The sequence below is a fragment of the Artemia franciscana genome, chromosome 10 (genome assembly GCF_032884065.1).
Source record: "Artemia franciscana chromosome 10, ASM3288406v1, whole genome shotgun sequence".
NCBI lineage: Eukaryota > Metazoa > Arthropoda > Branchiopoda > Anostraca > Artemiidae > Artemia > Artemia franciscana.
The window spans coordinates 44,638,856-44,657,742 of NC_088872.1; the positions used below are offsets into that span (position 1 = coordinate 44,638,856).

An 18,887-nucleotide genomic window follows, 5' to 3' on the forward strand; every position below is an offset into this window, starting at 1 on the left:
TGTATTAGGAGGCTGCCACCTACCTTAAAACTCTGCTCTTAACGACAAAGTTTAAAGTATGTCCTAAATCCTTCAAGAACGATGCCCAAATATAAGGGCAGTTGTGAGGTGGCAAAAGCATTTTGGTATTGCATCAAGAATGGAAGGGTTTAAGGTTTACGTCTGTTTTAACAATAACATTTGTCGTTCTATAACTATATCGTTAACATTTGTCACAGTAACATTTGTCATAAATAAAACACTTGCTATTGCACTCTTAACTAGATTCGTTGCACTGAAAAACGCTTTCAGTAAAGTACTAATAAAAATCCGATTCTCAATATCTCTGAAATGGCCGACATCCTGCCAAAAACATCTAGATAAAATATTATAGTTTAAATTAGTCCTTAATTTTTATTTTAGGATAATCCAGTAATCTTCCAGCGCTAAAGAAAAAAGAGACATTTACCATGCTAAAATACTATTTGCTTTGATAGTCACTTGATTTCCTAGATAGGCACTAAAAACAGGCATTATTTGAAAGCCAAAATTTGGACCATCCCCTTATGAATTTACTACCCATTCATGATGTAATTTACCTAAAAAAACACTGGTAAGTTCAAATTTTCACAATAAAAGTTAGAATTTTGTCACAAAGCACCCTGTAAGTCAAGTAATTTTGGGCTTTTAACTTTTGGGCTTTTGGCAAGTAATTTTGGGCATGTTTTAGGGCTGAGAACCATTTTCGCGACTCTTAGACTGAGAAAATACTTGATCCTTGACATTTTTTTTTTTCTGTTAACTGAAGACAAGTCGATATTCTTGTAATTAATAAAAAGGATCTTCATTGTAATAGTCTAAGGGCGGGCGAATAGCCAAATTTCATTAAAAGTATTACATGTGTGCTAAGTAGTCCTTCCTTATCATATTTAATTACCTTTGATAAGCTGCCACTAAAAGTTTTTTCTATGATTTTCTATTGATAGTCACGCTCTGTGTGTATAGAATGCTGGATGCTCAGGTATGACTTATATTTGTAAGATAGATAGAATCGCATAGTGTATTATATTTTTCCAGATTATTTTTTTGTTATTTTCATTTTTAATGGAGGAAGGGGCAACAATGACCCCCCGCCCGCAAAAACTATATAGAGACACTATATAGAGAAAACTCATTATATGAAAAGGAGAAAACATTTTGACATTCGGGGGGGGGGGGGGCTGGCCTTACAGACCCATCTCCCTGTGCATGTACCAGTGATTGTATCTTTTTATTTTGTGTTCCAAGTGTCAAGAGTTTAGCTGATTTCTTTTTTTTTATTCTGTTCATTTTTCTTTTTTTTTTTGTAACTTCAAAACATCATTTTCGGTGGACAGGAATGAAAAGCTTTTTATCAGAATGCTAAACTAGTAAGAAAGGTGTACCCCAAAAATTGTTTAGAGCGTTTCTTATTTATGTTAGTGGGTGCTTTTCTCCCCTCTTGAAACATATATTGACTAAAAAAAAAATTAACTAACACAAAAATATGGTTAGTCTTTGCTGCCATATAATGCTTCAAAATGTAGATCTTTATTGGAAATTAAATAAAAAAACAAGTTTTTAACTGAAAGTAAGGAGTGACATTAAAACTTAAAACGAACAGAAATTACTCCGTGTATGAAAGGGGCTGTTCCCTCCTCAACGTCCCGCTCTTCACGCTAAAGTTTGACTTTTTCTCTCAATTCTACGCTATAAAACAGTAAATAACTTTAGCGTAAAGAGCGGGACGTTGAGGAGGGAACAGCCCCTTTCATACACGGAGTAATTTCTGCTCGTTTTAAGTTTTAATGTCGCTCCTTACTTTCAGTTAAAAACTTATTTTTTTTATTTAATTTCTGAACGTTTTTGAATTAATGCATGTTTGATTTTGGCTCTCACAAATGAATAATTAAAACGAAATTTGCGTATTAATTTTTTTGCTAAATGGTTTTCTCTTAGTTTTGATCAGACGATTTTGATAAAAAGTGTGAGGGAGGAGGCCTTGTTGCCGTCCAATTTTTCGGTTACTTAAAAAGGCAACTAGAATGTTTAATCTTTAACGAACGTTTTTTATTAGTAAAAGATATGTATATGAGGGGGTTTGCCCCCTCGTTAATACCTCGCTCTTTCCATTAAAGCTTTAATTTTGTCCCATTTCTTTAAGATTGACCCCTGAATTACAAAGGCTGTAGAATAAATAGTTGAAATTACTAAAAATACTTTAGCGTAAAGAGTGAGGTATTTAGGAAGAGATGAACCCCCATATGCGTAAAAATCTCTGTTTGTTTTAAGTTTTAATGCTGGTCCTTACTTTCATTGGAAATTTTTTTTTCATATTTATTTTTTTCGTTGTTTTTTTTTTTAATAGTGCTAGAAAATCCTGCTCCCTCTTCATGGAATTTCTCTTCTCCCATGACAAATTCCTCCAAGGGAAGATCCTCCTACTTAGCCCCCTCCCCTCGACCCCTCCTCCCCATCCAAAAAATCCCCCTGAAAAGGTTTTCACTTCCAAATAACCATTACTGTATGTAAACGCTGGTCAAAGTATGTAACTTGCAGCCCCTCCCCCGGAGACTGTGGGGGAGTAAGTCAGCCCCAAAGACACAGCTATTTTGTTTTTTGACTATGCTGGACAAAATGGCTATCTCAAAATTTTGATCCAGTGACTTTGGGAAAAAATGAGCGTGGGAGGGGGCCTAGGTGCCCTCCAATTTTTTTGGTCACTTAAAAAGGGCACTAGAACTTTTCGTTTCCGTCGGAATGAGCCCTCCTGCGACATTCTAGGACCACTTGATCGATACGATCACCCCTGGGGAAAAAGAAACAAATAAACACACACCCGTGATCGGTCTTCTGGCAAAAAATAATAAGTTCCACATTTTTGTAGATAGGAGCTTGAAATTTCTACAGTAGGGTTCTCTGATACGTTGAATGCATAACTTTTAGGGGGTGTTTTCCCCTATTTTCCAAAACAAGGCAAATTTTCTCAGGCTTGTAACTTTTGATGAGTAAGGCTAAATTTAATGACACTTATATATTTAAAATTAGCATAAAAATCTGATTCTTTTGGTGTATCTATTAGTATCAAAATTCCGTTTTTTAGAGTTTCGTTTACTATTGAGCCGGATCGCTCCTTACTACAGTTCGTTACCACGAACTGTTTGAAACTGAAAAGCTTGTAAAAAGTTGATTGGGCTAAAATTCTGCCTTCAATATTAGAATCTGATATAAAAAATCTTAGATTCAAGAAAGCCTTAAAATAACTCTGAAAATGTACATCCACGATTCATAAAAAGCTGATTTGCAGAAAATAGATGGCCTTATAGCAAGACAATATAATCAAATAGCGTGAGAATCATCCTAAAACTGATTTCAAGTCAAATTTAAAGTGGAGAGCGAACAGACCCTGCTTAGTCTAAGTAGTTATATCTCCAAAACTAAACAATCAATGCAATATATTGCCGGGTTGGGAGTTTCCAATCTTCTGCTATTGTAAAGGACTTGATTAAAGTTTCTATGGCTGAGAGCCAGTAAATAAGGATAGAGAACACAGATTAATGCATTTATTTGTTTCTGTTGTATCTCCTTAGAAGAAGTTACTTTGGCTGACCTTTTCTTTTTTGCGTGCTATATTCTCTACTGGCTTTCTCTAACTTATTAAATAAGAAAAGAGGTATGTTTTTTCTGTTTTATTTTTCTTGTTGAAATAAAAAACTACTACTAACAACTCACTGCAGCACCATATTAAAAACAAAGTGGTCAGAACTGAAATTCAAGTGACAAAAATAGAATTCTCAAAGGTTTATCGCTATTCCGATAAAATTAGCATTTGACTAAAAAAACAACAAGTCAAGGAACATATTTAATAACTCCTACTAATACTAATAGCTCACCGCAGAACCAAGCCGCCTGAGGCCAACACAGCTATGCACGCTCCTCTTCCAACCCAATCTATTCAAAGCCTCCCTCTTTACATCCTCCCAAGAAGTTCTCATTTCCTTTAAAGCTTTATTTAGGACACACTCCCACCCCTGGCGAGAACGACCTGCTTTCCGTTTAGCCCTAGAAGGTTGACCGATAAGGACAATCTTCGGCAATCTGTCATTCTTCATCCGCAGAACGTGGCCTAGCCATCTCAACCTTTCTTTCCTTATAACCCTAGAAAGCCGGATCGTACTACATCTTTCGTACAGCCTACTGTTTGAAATACGGTCAGTCAGCCGGGTATCCAGAACAATCCGTAGGCAATTTCTCTGGAAATCATCTAGTAAATTTCCATCCGCTTTTCGGGGCCCCCGTGCTTCAGAGCCTAATTTGATCACTGTCATCACTGTAGCTTCCAATATTCTAGTCTATCTTCCTATCCCTCCAAACTTTTTTTAACTGTGAAAAAACACCCTGAGCCTTGGCTATTGTACTTTTAACATCTTCACTGTTCCCATTAAAAGCATTTGACTAAAAAAACAACAAGTCAAGGAACATATTTAACAACAATAATAAATAAATAAAAACAGCAACATTGATTTGCAAGCAAGGAATCAAAAAGAAGTAAGCAAGAGAAATTTGGTGCATATTTTTTCTTTTTTTTTAATGAAAGCTAAGGTTCTGCTAAGAAAGGGCAGCCGCCTACTGTTTTAGTTGTCATGCTGACAGTTGCTGCTCAAGAGATCTTAAGTAACTAAACGTGACTTGAAAAGGAGAGCAAAATAATGAAAAACAATGCCAACTACTCAGGGATGTCGTTTCGAGTGGCAGTTACCTCCCAATAGTTTGGAGAAAAAATATTATATAGCCTATGCCTCTTGACTATCCGGATTTGGACCCCCCTCCCGACTAAAAATTCTGGAGCTATGCTCCTGCACATACTCAAAGCTGTTCAAAATATATTAGTTATTTTGATAAACTGTATTGTATATTCTGAACAATAGACGTATTGATTAATAATAGCCTGCTTATAGCAGATGTTTTTGCAATGTCCTTGCGCTTCGTTTTTCTTGCAAGCAGTAAAGGACTCCTAATGAAGAAGACAAACCCCGTTTTTTAAGTTTGCTTCTCTAAATGGATTGACGAATTGCCATTATTTCAGTCTTTATTATTAGAAGCGCAGTGGATGTTTAGTCGATCGCTTTACTGCAAGGATTTTGTCATATTATTTGGTATCTATTCAGACTATCAATCTATAAAAAATACGGAAGTGTTGTTCCCCCCCCCCCTTCTCAAAATATTTTTGCCGTTGAAGGGAAAATTTTTTCTCTTTTGTACGCTGTTTACTTGTTTGTAGCCGTTTTTGTTCAACCAAATTCTAAATCCATTTTGCAGACTTTACCCCTGGCCGTAAGCCTAGCTGTAGTAGTTGTAACTGCTGTGATAGCAAAGCTTCTGCTATCAAGGGGAAAGAAAGAGGGAAAACCCCAGCCGCCCAAGACCTTATTGGACCCCACAGCTAAATATCCGTTGAAGCTTATTGAAAAAGAAGAAATCAGTCCCGACACACGAAGATTTCGTTTTGCACTGCCATCTAGTAATCATATTCTTGGTGAGTTATATTTTTAGCCTTTTCAATATCACAGTTATACGTATAACAAGTGGTTCGCAGTTCGACCGTTCTTCCCTACCCTTAATCCAAGAAAATATTCACGTCATTCAGTTATATTTTCGTTCAAATATTACACATAATCTACAATTGTATATGTATCACTTAACTAGACAGTTACTGTTCCATGTGGTGGCTTGTAAGTCAACATCTCCAGATGTAGCTACAATCTTATTTGTAGCGGGCATTTTCATACCAGAGCAATTGGCTTAAAGATGGTTTCCTAGTGTAGCTTCGTATTTCATCATTATATGAATAAAGGACAATCGACAGGTTCTTGTGTCGCTGGCAATTATGGAAATTTTGGTTTATGGGTAATTGTGATACCTTTTAAGAACAAAAGACAACCAACAGTTCCATAGCTGGTTTCACTGGTAATTATGGAACTTTTGGTTTTTGGGTAATTATGATACCTTTTAAGAACAAAGGACAACCAACAGTTCCATAGCTTGTTTCGCTGGTAATTATGGAACTTTGGTATATGGGTAATTATGGCATGTTTTGAGAATAAAGGACAACGAAAAGCTCCATAGCTTTTGTCACTGGCAATTTTAACTTTGGTACACGGGTAATTATTGTGCCTTTTGAATACAAATGGCAACCAACAGTTCCATAGCCTGTGTCACTGGTGATTATGGAACTTGAATTATGTTACCTTTTGAGAACTATTGTTGAGCTTGGTCAACTTATGTAAAGGTACCTTTCTACTTGTTTGAAGGATACAAGGAGGTTTGAGAAACTGCTTTATATGGAAATCATCCATTTGGGCTGCATAAAAACTGAAACTCCATCAAGCTAAATTTGATAACACGATTTGCTTCAAAAGAATCAGCTTTAAATGCTGATTTCAAATACTGAAAAATCTATAATTTCTGATTACCCATCAAAATAGCTTTAGTATAAGAAAAGGTGCATACTTTTAGAAAAAAAAAATCCAAAAGCGACGTAGTCTCGAAAAAAATTGCACACGATTGGAGGTCCTTTGTCTACCAAATTCTCTATTTACATAAATAGAGAATTTCGCAATTTTCCCAAGAAGGATAGTCACGGATATGTTGTTGTTATTTGTTGTCCTTTTTAAATCAGAAGAGATCACAGCAAAGGACGGATTTTTGTTATGTTTGCTGCAAAACATCAATGCTGGCAGAAATAAGGCCAATGCGCTATCGAATGAAAATATGAGACGGCCAATCGGTTAAAACTATCGAAAAGTTATTTACATAGACTACCTGGCTATATAGGTTATATACTACTTCGCTGCATTCGTCTCTGCACAGATATGCATTTCATACAAAATGAACGGCTATTAATGACTCATTATGTAGTAACCAGTTGTTAAGAGGAACGTCGGTGGATTTTTTTTTGGGGGGGGGAAGAAGGGGTACCTAAATCCCCCAAATTGTTTTTTGACACAGATTTTCTGTGAGATGTCCTTCAGGTTAATATGAAGACTGGAAGCTACCGTGTAATATCCCTTCATTTCAAGGGTTATCAACGGATATCATAGTGAAAGGGTGGTGAAGGGGGAAAGGGGAGTGGCGAAAAGGGGAAAGCTTTCATTTTATTGAGGAAACGGTGCTTTCTGACTTAAAATGACACTTTGAACATCGAAGTAATGTGGTAACAAGGTTTAGCTTTGGTATAGATGGTCGATTGTCCGTTTGATAGCAACAGCATCTTCACTCTCATTTACGAAAATTTTATTTTATTGTCTAAAGTAAATGCATATAATTAGCCTCTATTCGTAAAGAATCGCTATATAAAAGTAACATTAAAGCGTAAAGAGCAGGGGGCTGTGGATTAGGCTGCCCACCGCACATTTAAAATACTTCTAAATATGGTATTACGATTACGAAGGACCATAAATTATGTAAGAACATTTTTTTTCAATACAAATGAAGAGTCTAGCTCAGAATTAAAACAAACAGAAATTACCTTATGCATTAGGGTATAGCCATACTCCTTAACCCTTCACCCCTTGGGCCAAGAAATACACCAAAAAGACAAAGAAACATATCCTTCGAAAAATGCGAAATTTTGGGTTTTGTATATAGGAACCTGAAACCTTCGCTAAAGAGCTCTCATACACGCTGAATTTAATAGTCTAATTTTCATCAGGATTGCTCCCCATGTTTTCTCCCTCTTTCTAAAATTATTAAAATTTTTGTCTACTAATAACTTCTGATGCGTAACTTTAAACATATTAATAATGATAATAATAATTTATTTATAACCCAAAAAATACATAAAACTGTGGAGTAAACACACAAAAAAAGAAAAAAACAAGAAAAAAACATAATAACATAAATAACATAACAGCATAATAACATACAACATAAATAAATTACCTCAATTCAAAAAATGGCCAAAGAGGGTCAAAAACACCAATCATTTGCTGAGTTTTAAGAGATATATCTTTAGATAAATGTTTCAGTCGCGAGGGCGCATCAGTGATGTCAAATTTAGAAACGACTGTATGATTCCGATACCACCGAGGCAGACGCAGCAAATACTTGCAATACTTAAAATATCCTGAGCGTATTTTCTTTGTATCCTTCTTGCGAAGGAGGAAAGCAAAACCAGAAAGATAAAAACAGCAGGGGCACAAAAACTAGAATAAAGACGGCATAGTCCTTTTCGGTTATACCGACCACGATTTGGTGAAATTTTTCCGTAACCAACCCGCATACTTTTTCAGCACGCTGGACGTAATAGCGGAGCAAGTAGACGAAAGTGACGTGGAAAAAGAGAGACCCAACCATTTAATACTTGCTGAACATGGTATAGTTGAAGAACCCAAGCAAAGAGGTGATGCTGGTGGAGGAATCCCAAAACACAAAAACTCACATTTGGAGGCATTAACTGAAAGGGCCTACTGTAGATAGTGCGGCTGAAAGCCGGTCTAAGTTGGTCCGGCTAAGAAGCAGAACATCATCAGCTTATGCAATGTGACTAATGCCTAAATTATCATTGTAAAAAATTGACGGTTGAAGACGTTGGAGACACGAAGCTAAAACACATTTAAATATACTCGAGGATAACACGGCACCTTGCCTAACGCCTTTTTTAAGAGGAATATACTCCCCTACAGTACCATTCCACTTCACCCTAACTGAAGAATTAGCATACCAATACTTACGCACGGAAACAATAGAAAGGTTAACACCTGAGGCTGCTAGAGGAAACAAAGCATTTGAATGAATTACATTGTCAAAAGCACTACATATGTCAACAGTCAAAGAATACAGGGGACTTTTTCGAGCAAACAGCTTGTTTCATTAGCAGACCCACAATATGGTGATATTGAAGTCTATGTATTTGTCCTCAACATAAAAATTGGATTCTTTGATTTTTATATTGTTGTAAAACTTCACGGTCTGCTCTTTATTTACAATTCGTTACCGTGAGTTGTCTGAAAAAGAAATGCTGCAAGGTTTTTTTTTTCAATGATTAATTATACTTATTGTGAGATGGCCACTTAATCACAAACCATGGAAAGGCTGTCCGTATTGCCCCCTAGTTTCAGAGATTATACTGCCGTGCGATGGTGCATTCTTGATGGTACTTGATGTACTCGATGGCACTGGAGCAATCCTTCATGAGCCACCGCGGAAATTAAAACCTTAGCGTAAGGAACGGGACTGTGGGGGTGGCAGGTCCAACATTGACGGGATGCCAACTGTTCGTTTAGTTTTAATGCTGTTCTTTACTCTCATCTGAAACAAAACTTTATTTTTGTTTAATTTATGTTCGTTTTAATCTGACAATAAGGGTCATCATCAATTGGAATAGGGGATCTGCTAGCCCCCTAATCACTTGCTCTTCATACTTATTTTTGAATGTTGTTTAACAATGCTTCAGCAAAAGGGTTTATGTAGTTGTGTTTTCTTTTCAAATTAGAATAGAATTTTCATAAATAAAAAGGAGGCGGTCGACCTTTATAAAGTATCCACTCTTTACAATCAAGTTACACTATTTATCACACTTCTTCGATATTCAAAAACTAATGTTTCAAACAGTTCGTGGTAACGAACTGTAGTAAGGAGCGACCCGGCTCAATAGTAACCAAAACTCTAAAAAATTAAATTTTGATATCAATAGCTTCATCAAAACAATCGCATTTTAATGCTGATTTTAAATATATAAGTTTCATCAAGTTTAGTCTTACCCATCAAAAGTTACGAGCCTGAGAAAATTTGCCTTATTTAAGAAAATAGGGGGAAACACCCCCTAAAAGTCGTAGAATTTTAACGAAAATGACACCATCAGATTCAGCGTATCAGAGAACCCTACTGTAGAAATTTCAAGCTCCTATCTACAAAAATGTGGAATTTTGTATTTTTTGCCAGAAGACAAATCACGGGTACGTGTTTATTTGTTTGTTTGTTTTTTTTTCTTTTTCCCAGGGGTCATCGTATCGACCAAGTGGTCCTAGAATGTCGCAAGAGGGCTCATTCTAACGGAAATGAAAAGTTCTAGTGCACTTTTTAAGTGACCAAAAAAATTGGAGGGCATCTAGGCCCCCTCCCACGCTCATTTTTTTTTCCCGAAGTCAACGGATCAAAATTTTAGATAGCCATTTTGTTCAACATAGTCGAAAACCATAATAACTATGTCTTTGGGGATGACTTACTCCCCCACAATCCCTGGGGGAGGGGCTGCAAGTTACAAACTTTGACCAGTGTTTACATATACTAATGGTTATTGGGAAGTGTACAGACGTTTTCAGGGGGATTTTATTTTGTTTGGGGGTGGGGCTGAGGGGAGGGGGCTATGTTGGAGGATCTTTCCTTGGAGGAATCTGTCATGGGGGAAGAAAAATTCAATGAAAAGGGCGCAGGATTTTCTAGCATTATTATAAGAAAACAATGAAAAATAAACATGAAAACGTTTTTTCAAATGAAAGGAAGGATAGCATTTAAACTTAAAACGAACAGAGATTATTACGCATATGAGGGGTTCTAAAAATACTTTAGCATAAAGAGCGAGGTATTTAGGAGGAGATATATACCTCGCTCTTTATGCTAAAGTATTTTTAGTAATTTCAACTATTTATTCTACGGCCTTTCTGATTCAGGGGTCATTCTTAAAGAATTGGGACAAAACTTAAGATTTAGTGTAAAGAGCGAGGTATTAACGAGGATACAAACCCCCTTGTATACATAATAAAAATATAAGATTATGAAAGTTTGTTACGTAAGTTGATTCTTAAGTTACGTATATTTTTTACTAATAAAAACGTTCGTTAAAAATTAAAAGTTCTAGTTGCCTTTTTATTACCGAAAAACTGGAGGGCAACTAGGCCTCCTTCTCCACCCCTTATTTCTCAAAATCGTCTGATCAAAACTAAGAGAAAGCCATTTAGCCAAAAAAGAGCTAATATACAAATTTCATTTTAATAACATATGTGCGGAGAGCCAAAACCAAACATGCATTAATTCAAAAACATTCAGAAATTAAATAAAAAAAATAATTTTTTTAGCTGAAAGTAAGGAGCGACATTAAAACTTAAAACGAATAGAAATTACTCCGTATATGAAATGGGTTGTCCCCTCCGCAATCCCTCGCTCTTTACGCTAAAGTTTGACTCTTTGCCACAATTCTACTTTTTAAAACAATTAAAAACTTTAACGTAAAGAGCGAGGGATTGCGAAAGGGACAACCCATTTCATATACGGAGTAATTTCTGTTCGTTTTAAGTTTTAATGTCGCTCCTTACTTTCAGCTAAAAAAATTAGTTTTTTTTTATTTAATCTTGTTAAGACTACCGGTTGCCCAGTAAGATGGAAGGTGCCACAGCCATCAGCACACACATTGCAAGCTTAGTTCAGATGTATTCTTTCAAATGAAGGGAGATTTTGCATTAAGCTCGATTGGAAATCGAGATTTCTAGTGTCATTTTTAAGAGTCAAAAGTGATCCGAGGGCAACTAGCCACCCCACGCTCTTTTTCCCCCCAATGCATCCAATAAAAACTTTGAGGTAGTAATTTTGTTTAAAATAGTCCAAAGATTATATAACAAAAGCTCCTGGGTTGACTCAAGCCCCCAGGGCCTGGGGGCAGATGTTGTAAGTTATGCCCTGTGGGCAAATATGGTTTTTATAGAAGGGATGCTCGTAGAAACTTCAAAGAGGGTTCAATTGATTGGAAATTAAAAGTTCTAGTTCACTTTTTCAGAGTTGAAAAATATACGAGGGCAACAATCAGCCCTCTCCCACCCCCTCACACCCTTTTTTCCCCAATTGCATCAGATAACAATTTTGAGATAGCCATTTTGTTAAATGGAAAATGGAAAAGCCATATGTTAAAATGGAAGGGATGCTCGTATAAACTTCAGAGAGGGCTCATTTGATTGGAAATTCAAAGTTCTAGTTCACTTTTGAAGATTTAAAAGTGATCGGAGGGCAACTAACCTCTCCCCGCTCATTCCCCCCCCCCAAATTCGTCAGGTAAAAATTTTTAGATTGCCATTTTGTTAAAAATAGTTCAAGGGTCAGATAACAAAATTTCCTCCCCCCGTCCCTTTTTTCCCAAAATGTATCAGATAAAATTTCGACATATACATTTTATTAAAAATAGTTCAAGGGTCAGATAACAAAAACTCTGGTGTCGACACAGAGTGAAGCTTATATAGCTTCAGTAATTTTTTATTGTTCCCCCCCCCCCACAGGTGCTTCATATGCAAGGGGTGGTGTTATGAACTTCGGAAGGGCTCATTAAATTAGAAATATTAATTTATAGTGCCCTTTTTAAGAGTCAAATGTCATTGGAGGGCACCAAACCCCCTCCCCCCTTTCACACCCTCTTTTCCTCAAATGCAGCCAACCAAATTGTTGAGATGGCATTATGTCGAAAATAGTCAAAAAATGAAGTACTTAAAATCACTATGCCTCGGGGGTTGACAAAACCTCCCACTTCCCCCAGGGCAAGGGTTGTAAGTTATGCAAGCTGTGCATTATTCATATATAAGGTTTTTATCAAAGGGGTACTCGTATAGACTTTGGAAAAGGCTCATTCGATTTAAATCAGAAGTCCTAGCTCCGTTTTTAAAGATCAAGAATAATCGAACGACAAGCAACCTCCTCCACGCCATTTTTGTCTAAATGTTTCCGATCAAAATTTTCAGTTAGCTATTTTGTTCAAAATCATCCAAATGTCAAACTGCTACGGTTCCGGGTTTGAATTTCCCAGCCCTGGGGGAAAGGGCTATAAGTTATACTAGCAGCCCATTGTTAACATATAAAGCTTCTATGAAAAGCGTGGTCGTATAAACTTTGGAGGAGGTTCATTCGACTGGAATTCGAAATTTATCATGCCCCTTTTAAGAATCGAAAGTGATCAAATAGTAACGAACGCCCACCCCTCTTGTGAATTTTTTCCCCAAGTGCATCTTGTCAAAATTTTGAAATAGCCATTTTGTTCAAAATAATCCAAAATTTATAATTACTATAACTTAGGGGCCAAGAAATCCTCCATAGCCTTCGGAGCAAGGATGTTTACATATGTAAGTTGCCTATTATTAGAAGATTAGGTTTTATGGAAGGGGTGGTCGTATTAACTTTGGAGGGGGCTTATTTGATCTGAAATTGAACTTCTGGTTCTTTTTTAAGAGTCAAATTTATCAATGGGCAACTAGCCCACGCATCAGTTTTTCAAAGGGCATCCGTTTGAAATTTTGAGGTTATCATTTTGTTCAAAAGAGTTAAAAGGCCAAATAACTATGCTTCTGGGGTTGAACCCCCCAACCCCGGGGAAAGGGTTCCGAGTTACGGAACTTGCTTACTCTTACTTCGACGCTTAGTTTGCTTCAATACTTGGATTTATTGATTTACGTGGCAACTTCGATTTACGGTGAAAGGGATGTAAGTTATGCAAGCTGCTTATTGTTACTTTGATACCTTGTTTACTTTGATGCTTTCTTTACTTTGTCATTTGTTTTCACTTGATATTGTTACTTTGATACCTTGTTTACTTTGTCATTTTTTTCACTTGATATTATTACTTTGATACCTTGTTTACTTTGATGCTTTCTTTACTTTGTCATTTTTTTTTTCACTTGATATTGTTACTTTGATACTAGTTTTGATACTTTGATGAGCATTTGATGTTAAAAAAAAAGTTTGATTTGTAAATAAGGAATTTTTAAAAACTTAAAAATTTTTGCAATCAAAAACGGACAAAAATTAATTTAAAAAAAGCTCTCCGAAAAAGAATTTTGCAAAGAAAAGTAAAGGTCATTTTAAACTTACGATCAGCTGGTACAAATACCTGTTAAAATTCAAACTCAAAATGACCAAAAATTACTATTAAAGCCAATAAATGAAGCCCAAAACGAACAAAGATTAAACAAACAGACCAAAAACTTAAACAACAAACGAACAGAGAGCCAAAAAACATACAACAAATAATAATATAAATGAATAAATAAATTTTAAAGTGAGCAATTCTTAAATTGAATATACAAATAAAGCTTAAAACGAAAAAGATATTTTGCTATTGAAGTATAAATGAAACCCAAAACGAACAGAAAATAAATAAACAATAAATGCAAGCAAACATACAATAGACACTAATAAAATAAATAAATAAATCTTAAAACGAGTGAAACTTAAATTGAATATGGAAATCAAGCTTGAAACGAACAAAAATCGCTACAAACAAGAGTTTGGGTATTGCCTCCTTCTCTCACTGTAAAAGTCTAAAACCTACTGCGTCATTGGCGCTTTACTGAAAACGAGTTAAATTTCAATTCTTCTTTTGTATTTAATATTGAAAATGAACATTCAAATTACTGTAAAATTTTGAACTGATGATTTTTCAGTAATTAATATCATTATACATCAAATATTCAGTTTCATTTAATAGTTTTTCCTAAGATTGTTCAAGACAAATATAGTTTCACTACAAAGAAGAGTTGGGATACTGCCCCCTTCCTTAACTGTAAAAACCCAAAGCATTCTGCGTCATTGGCGCTTCACTGAAAACGAATTATATTATAAGTATTTTCTTTTCCATTTCTTACAGCATTGAAAATGAAAATGAAATTACAGTGAAATAAAATCTTGAACTGATGTATCTTTCAACAATTCGTATCATTATATTATATATTCAGTTTGATTTTTTAATACTTTCCAAGACTGTTCAAGACACATATAGTTTTCAGTAAAGCGCCAATGACGCAGTAGAATTTAGACTTTTACAGAGAGAGAAGCAGGCGATACCCAAACTCTTGTTTGTAGTGATTTTTGTTCGTTTAAAGTTTGATTTGCATATTCAATTTAAGCATTACTCGCTTTAAAATTTATTTATTCATTTACATTATTACTTGTTGTATTTTTTTTACTATGATTGTTTATTTAATTTCTGTTCGTTTTGGGTTTTATTTGTGCTTTAATAATAATTTCTGGTCGTTTTGAGTTTAAATTAACAGGTATTTGTATCTGCTGATCTTAAGTTTAAAATGGCCTTTACTTTTCGTTGGAAAACTTCTTTTTCGGAAAGTTTGTTCAATTAATTACAAAGAAAAGAGGAAAAATTGTGAGTTTCTATTGATTCTAAATCAATAAATATTTATTAATAAGGGAACTCTTCCAAACTCCTCAAGGTGGAGGTTGCTTGAAAGTCTTATAAAATTTTACTTGCGTCCTTTCTTCACGATGAAATCCGTACTTTCTCAATTTTTTCTCTTTTTTGTATATGGGTAGAGGAGGACAGTGGCAATATCCCACTCGCCACTGGGATACCCCCTCTGGGATATTGTATATCCCACTCACCTCTGGGATATTGTATATTGGGTAGAAGAGGACAGTGGTATGGCTACGATAATGAATATGATTTTTAATAGGACTACCTGTTGGTGCCCATGTTTATCTTTCCGCCCGTGTGAACGATCAACTTATTGTTCGCCCATACACCCCTGTCTCTAGCGATGACTGCAAAGGTTATATGGATCTGATTGTAAAGGTATGTCTTTTTCTTCTTTTTTCGTCCCTGAAACATTTCCCTTTATTATTTAATGACTTTCTTTCAAGATATGAATTAATGAGAGTTGATTTACTAAGTAGACCAGAACCAGCAACTTCCTGAACCGTGAAGTTATCACTCCAGCATATTTTTAATTTTCAAATTTTATGTAATATTCACCCATAGATAGCCTAACTGATTCCAACATGTTCTTATGATCTTGGACCAGAATCAAAATTAGAAACCTTCCTGTTGGTTCCCCTAATTGGAGTCTCATTTCAGTTTAAATTGAGGTGTCCAATGTTTCTTTACCCCTTTGCGGGCTATATTTTTCTTTTTCTATAGGAAACCGACCTGTGTCCATGCTTAACAGCCACCTAAAAGATCCTTGACCTATAAATATCGATTGGGATTGAATCGGCTGTTCACAAAGAGTATCGTTTGGCCCTCACTAAATCTTAACAAATTTCTTTGAAGAAAGTCTTGCATAACTTCGTCTAATTCTTTTAGTATCTATATTTCTGAACGTCTTATCTCCATTTATCAATGTCATCTCGAATATCCCAATTTTATGTTCAATACAGAAGAAATAAAAGAAGAATTACAGAAGAAATAAAACGAAGAAATGTAGAAGAAATAAAACAAAGAAATAAAGAAGAAATACAGAAGAAATAAAATGCTGCGAAGAAATTAAAACGTCTGCAGGCTCTAAGTTAGGGAGGCAAACGAGTATATGCTACATTTTCTTCAAGATTCGCTTAAAAACTTTTGCAGCTCCAAGCCACCTAAATCCAACACAGTTACACACACTCTTCTTCCATCCCAATATATTCAAAGCCTTCCTCTTCTCCCAAAAAGTTCTCATATCCCTTAAATCATTTCTTACGACGTTTTTTCACCCTATTCGAGGACGTCCTGCTTTTCGTTTGGTCCTAGACGGTTTCCCGACCAGAACAATCTTTGGGAATCTGTCATCCTTCATCCGCAGAACGTGCCCTAGCCATCTTAACCTCTCTCTCATTATAGCCATAAAAAGCGGGACACAACCCCTTTTTTCGTAAGACTATGTTCGAGATACAGACATTCAGTCGGGTACCCAAAACCATCCTTAGGCAATTTCTCTCGAAAACATCTAGCAAATCCTCCTCAATTTTTCGGAGCGCCCATGCTTCAGAACCATACTTGAACACTGTCATCACTGTAACTTTCATTGTTCTTATCTTGGTTTGCAGACTGATCTTTCTGTTCTTCTAAAAAAAATTAACTGTGAAAAAACATTCTGGGCTTTGGCTATTCTACTTCTAACATCTTCACTGTACCCACCGTCTTTACTAGCATTACTACCTAGGTAAGTGAAGCTGTCCATTTCTAGTAATTCCCAGTCTCAACCACTTAGGCATCTTAACATTAATTTTCAAACCTATTCTTGCACCCTGAACTAGCAAAACCTCTAAAAATTCAGTCATTTTGCTAACATTTTCATCTAGGATGCTTAAATCATCAGCATAACATAAGTTTAGGACAGTTTTGCTTCCCCAATTGACTCCGTTTTCTCCCATTGCCTTTGCTGTGCTCTTTTGTCCATAAAAATGATCCATATAAATGGGGATGGGACGCAACCCTGCTTTTCTCCTGATTTAATACGAAACAAGACACTAACTTTATTTCCTACATTAACCGCATCAGAGCTATTCTTGTAATAGCACTAATCCTTTTAATGTTATTATCTAATATACCATACAAGGATAGGACCTTCGCTAAAGCTCTTATATCAGCTGAATCAAACGCTTGCTCATAATCTGTAAAACTAAGGACTAAAGGGTTTGATGACTCAAACATTTCTCAATTTTTAATCTAAGAGTGAAAGTTTAGTCGAAACTTTATTTACAGCTTCTATAAGTCTAAAAAGTATTATCATACTAAATAAGCTACTTCTTACAGAAACTAGGCTATTGTCTCTATAATTACCGCATTCACTCTTATTATCTTTCTCATAGGACGGTTTTAGAAGAGCACTTGGTACTTCGCCTCTTTTAAAAACCATATTTATAAGCTTCAGTAACTTATCTTTAACTTCATAACCACCATATTTGAGAATGAAAACTCATTTACTATACTATCAGCACCTGGAGCCTTATCATTTTTCAATCCTTTGAGTACCGTCGCTAGTGCTTCCTCACAAAATAAATCTTTATTCACATCCACTCTCATAAAATTTTTCATTCTTTTCTTTATCTTTTCCTATAAATCTATCTCAGTTCAGTACATTCTCATAGTGCTCATCCTATTTTTCTTTAACTCTTTTCTTGTCATAAGTTGTGGGCTGGGACAAGTCCAGATTGACTATTCCATCTCAATATATTAACATGCCCGAACAATATTTTACTATTATGCCACCTCTCTTCCAGATCTTAAGATCTGGTCACTTCTATAGGTTACTAAATTAAAAAAAACAAGTTTTTTAACGGAAAGTAAGGAGCGACATTAAAACTTAAAACGAACAGAAATTACTTCGTATGTGAAAGGGGCTGCTTCCTCATCAACGCCCCGCTCTTTACGCTAAAGTTTGACTCTTTCTCTTAACTCTACTTTTTAAAACAGTAAAAAACTTTAGCGTAAAGAGCGAGGCGTTGATAAGGAAGCAGCCCGTTTGACATACGAAGTAATTTCTGTTTTTTTTTTAAGTTTTAATGTCGCTCCTTACTTTCCGTTAAAAAAACTTGTTTTTTTATCTAATTTCTGAACATTTGTGAATCAATGCATGTTTGATTTTGGCTCTCCGCAGATGAATAATTAAAATGAAATTTGCATATTTATTTTTTTTTGGATAAATTGCTTTCTCATAGTTTTGATCGAATGATTTTGAGAAAAAAAGGAGCGGGGGAGGAGGCCTAGTTGCCCTCCGATTTTTTGGTTACTTAGAAAGGCAAAAAAGAACTTTTAATTTTTTACAAATATTTTTATTAGTAAAAGATATACATAACTTATAAATTAGCTTACGTAACGAACTTCTGTATTCTCATGTTTTTATTACGTATATGAGGGGGTTCACCCCCTCTTCAGTACCTCGCTCTTTGCACTAAAGCTTAAATTTTGTCCCAATTTCTTAAGAATGACCCTGAATCACAAAAGCCGTAGAATAAATAGTTGAAATTACTTAAAAATACTTTAGCGTAAAGAGTGAGGTATTAGGAGGAGGTGAGCCCATCATATGCGTAATAATTTCTGTTCGTTTTAAGTTTTAATTCTGCTCCTTACTTTCAGTCGAAAAAACTTTCATATTTATTTTTTCATTGTTTTTTTTTAATAATGCTAGGAAATCCTGCGCCCCCTT

General features: G+C 35.4%; 2 protein-coding genes across 3 annotated transcripts in view; one reads left to right on the forward strand and one right to left on the reverse strand.

The window, feature by feature from the left end:
• Positions 1–18,887, reverse strand: part of LOC136032235 (GRIP and coiled-coil domain-containing protein 1-like) — a 132,820-nt gene that overhangs the window by 25,124 nt on the left and 88,809 nt on the right. The gene's annotated exons all lie outside the window — the stretch shown is intronic.
• Positions 1–18,887, forward strand: part of LOC136032234 (NADH-cytochrome b5 reductase 3-like) — a 53,654-nt gene that overhangs the window by 21,350 nt on the left and 13,417 nt on the right. The window contains exons 1-3 of one of the 2 annotated variants that reach the window (XM_065712455.1): positions 911–1,000; positions 5,317–5,533; positions 15,435–15,553. In XM_065712455.1, the coding sequence (XP_065568527.1) occupies positions 986–1,000; positions 5,317–5,533; positions 15,435–15,553 (351 nt within the window). In that variant the 5' untranslated portion in view covers positions 911–985. Of the gene's footprint in view, positions 1–910; positions 1,001–5,316; positions 5,534–15,434; positions 15,554–18,887 lie in introns of those variants that run through there. The other variant, XM_065712454.1, reaches the window with a different exon arrangement.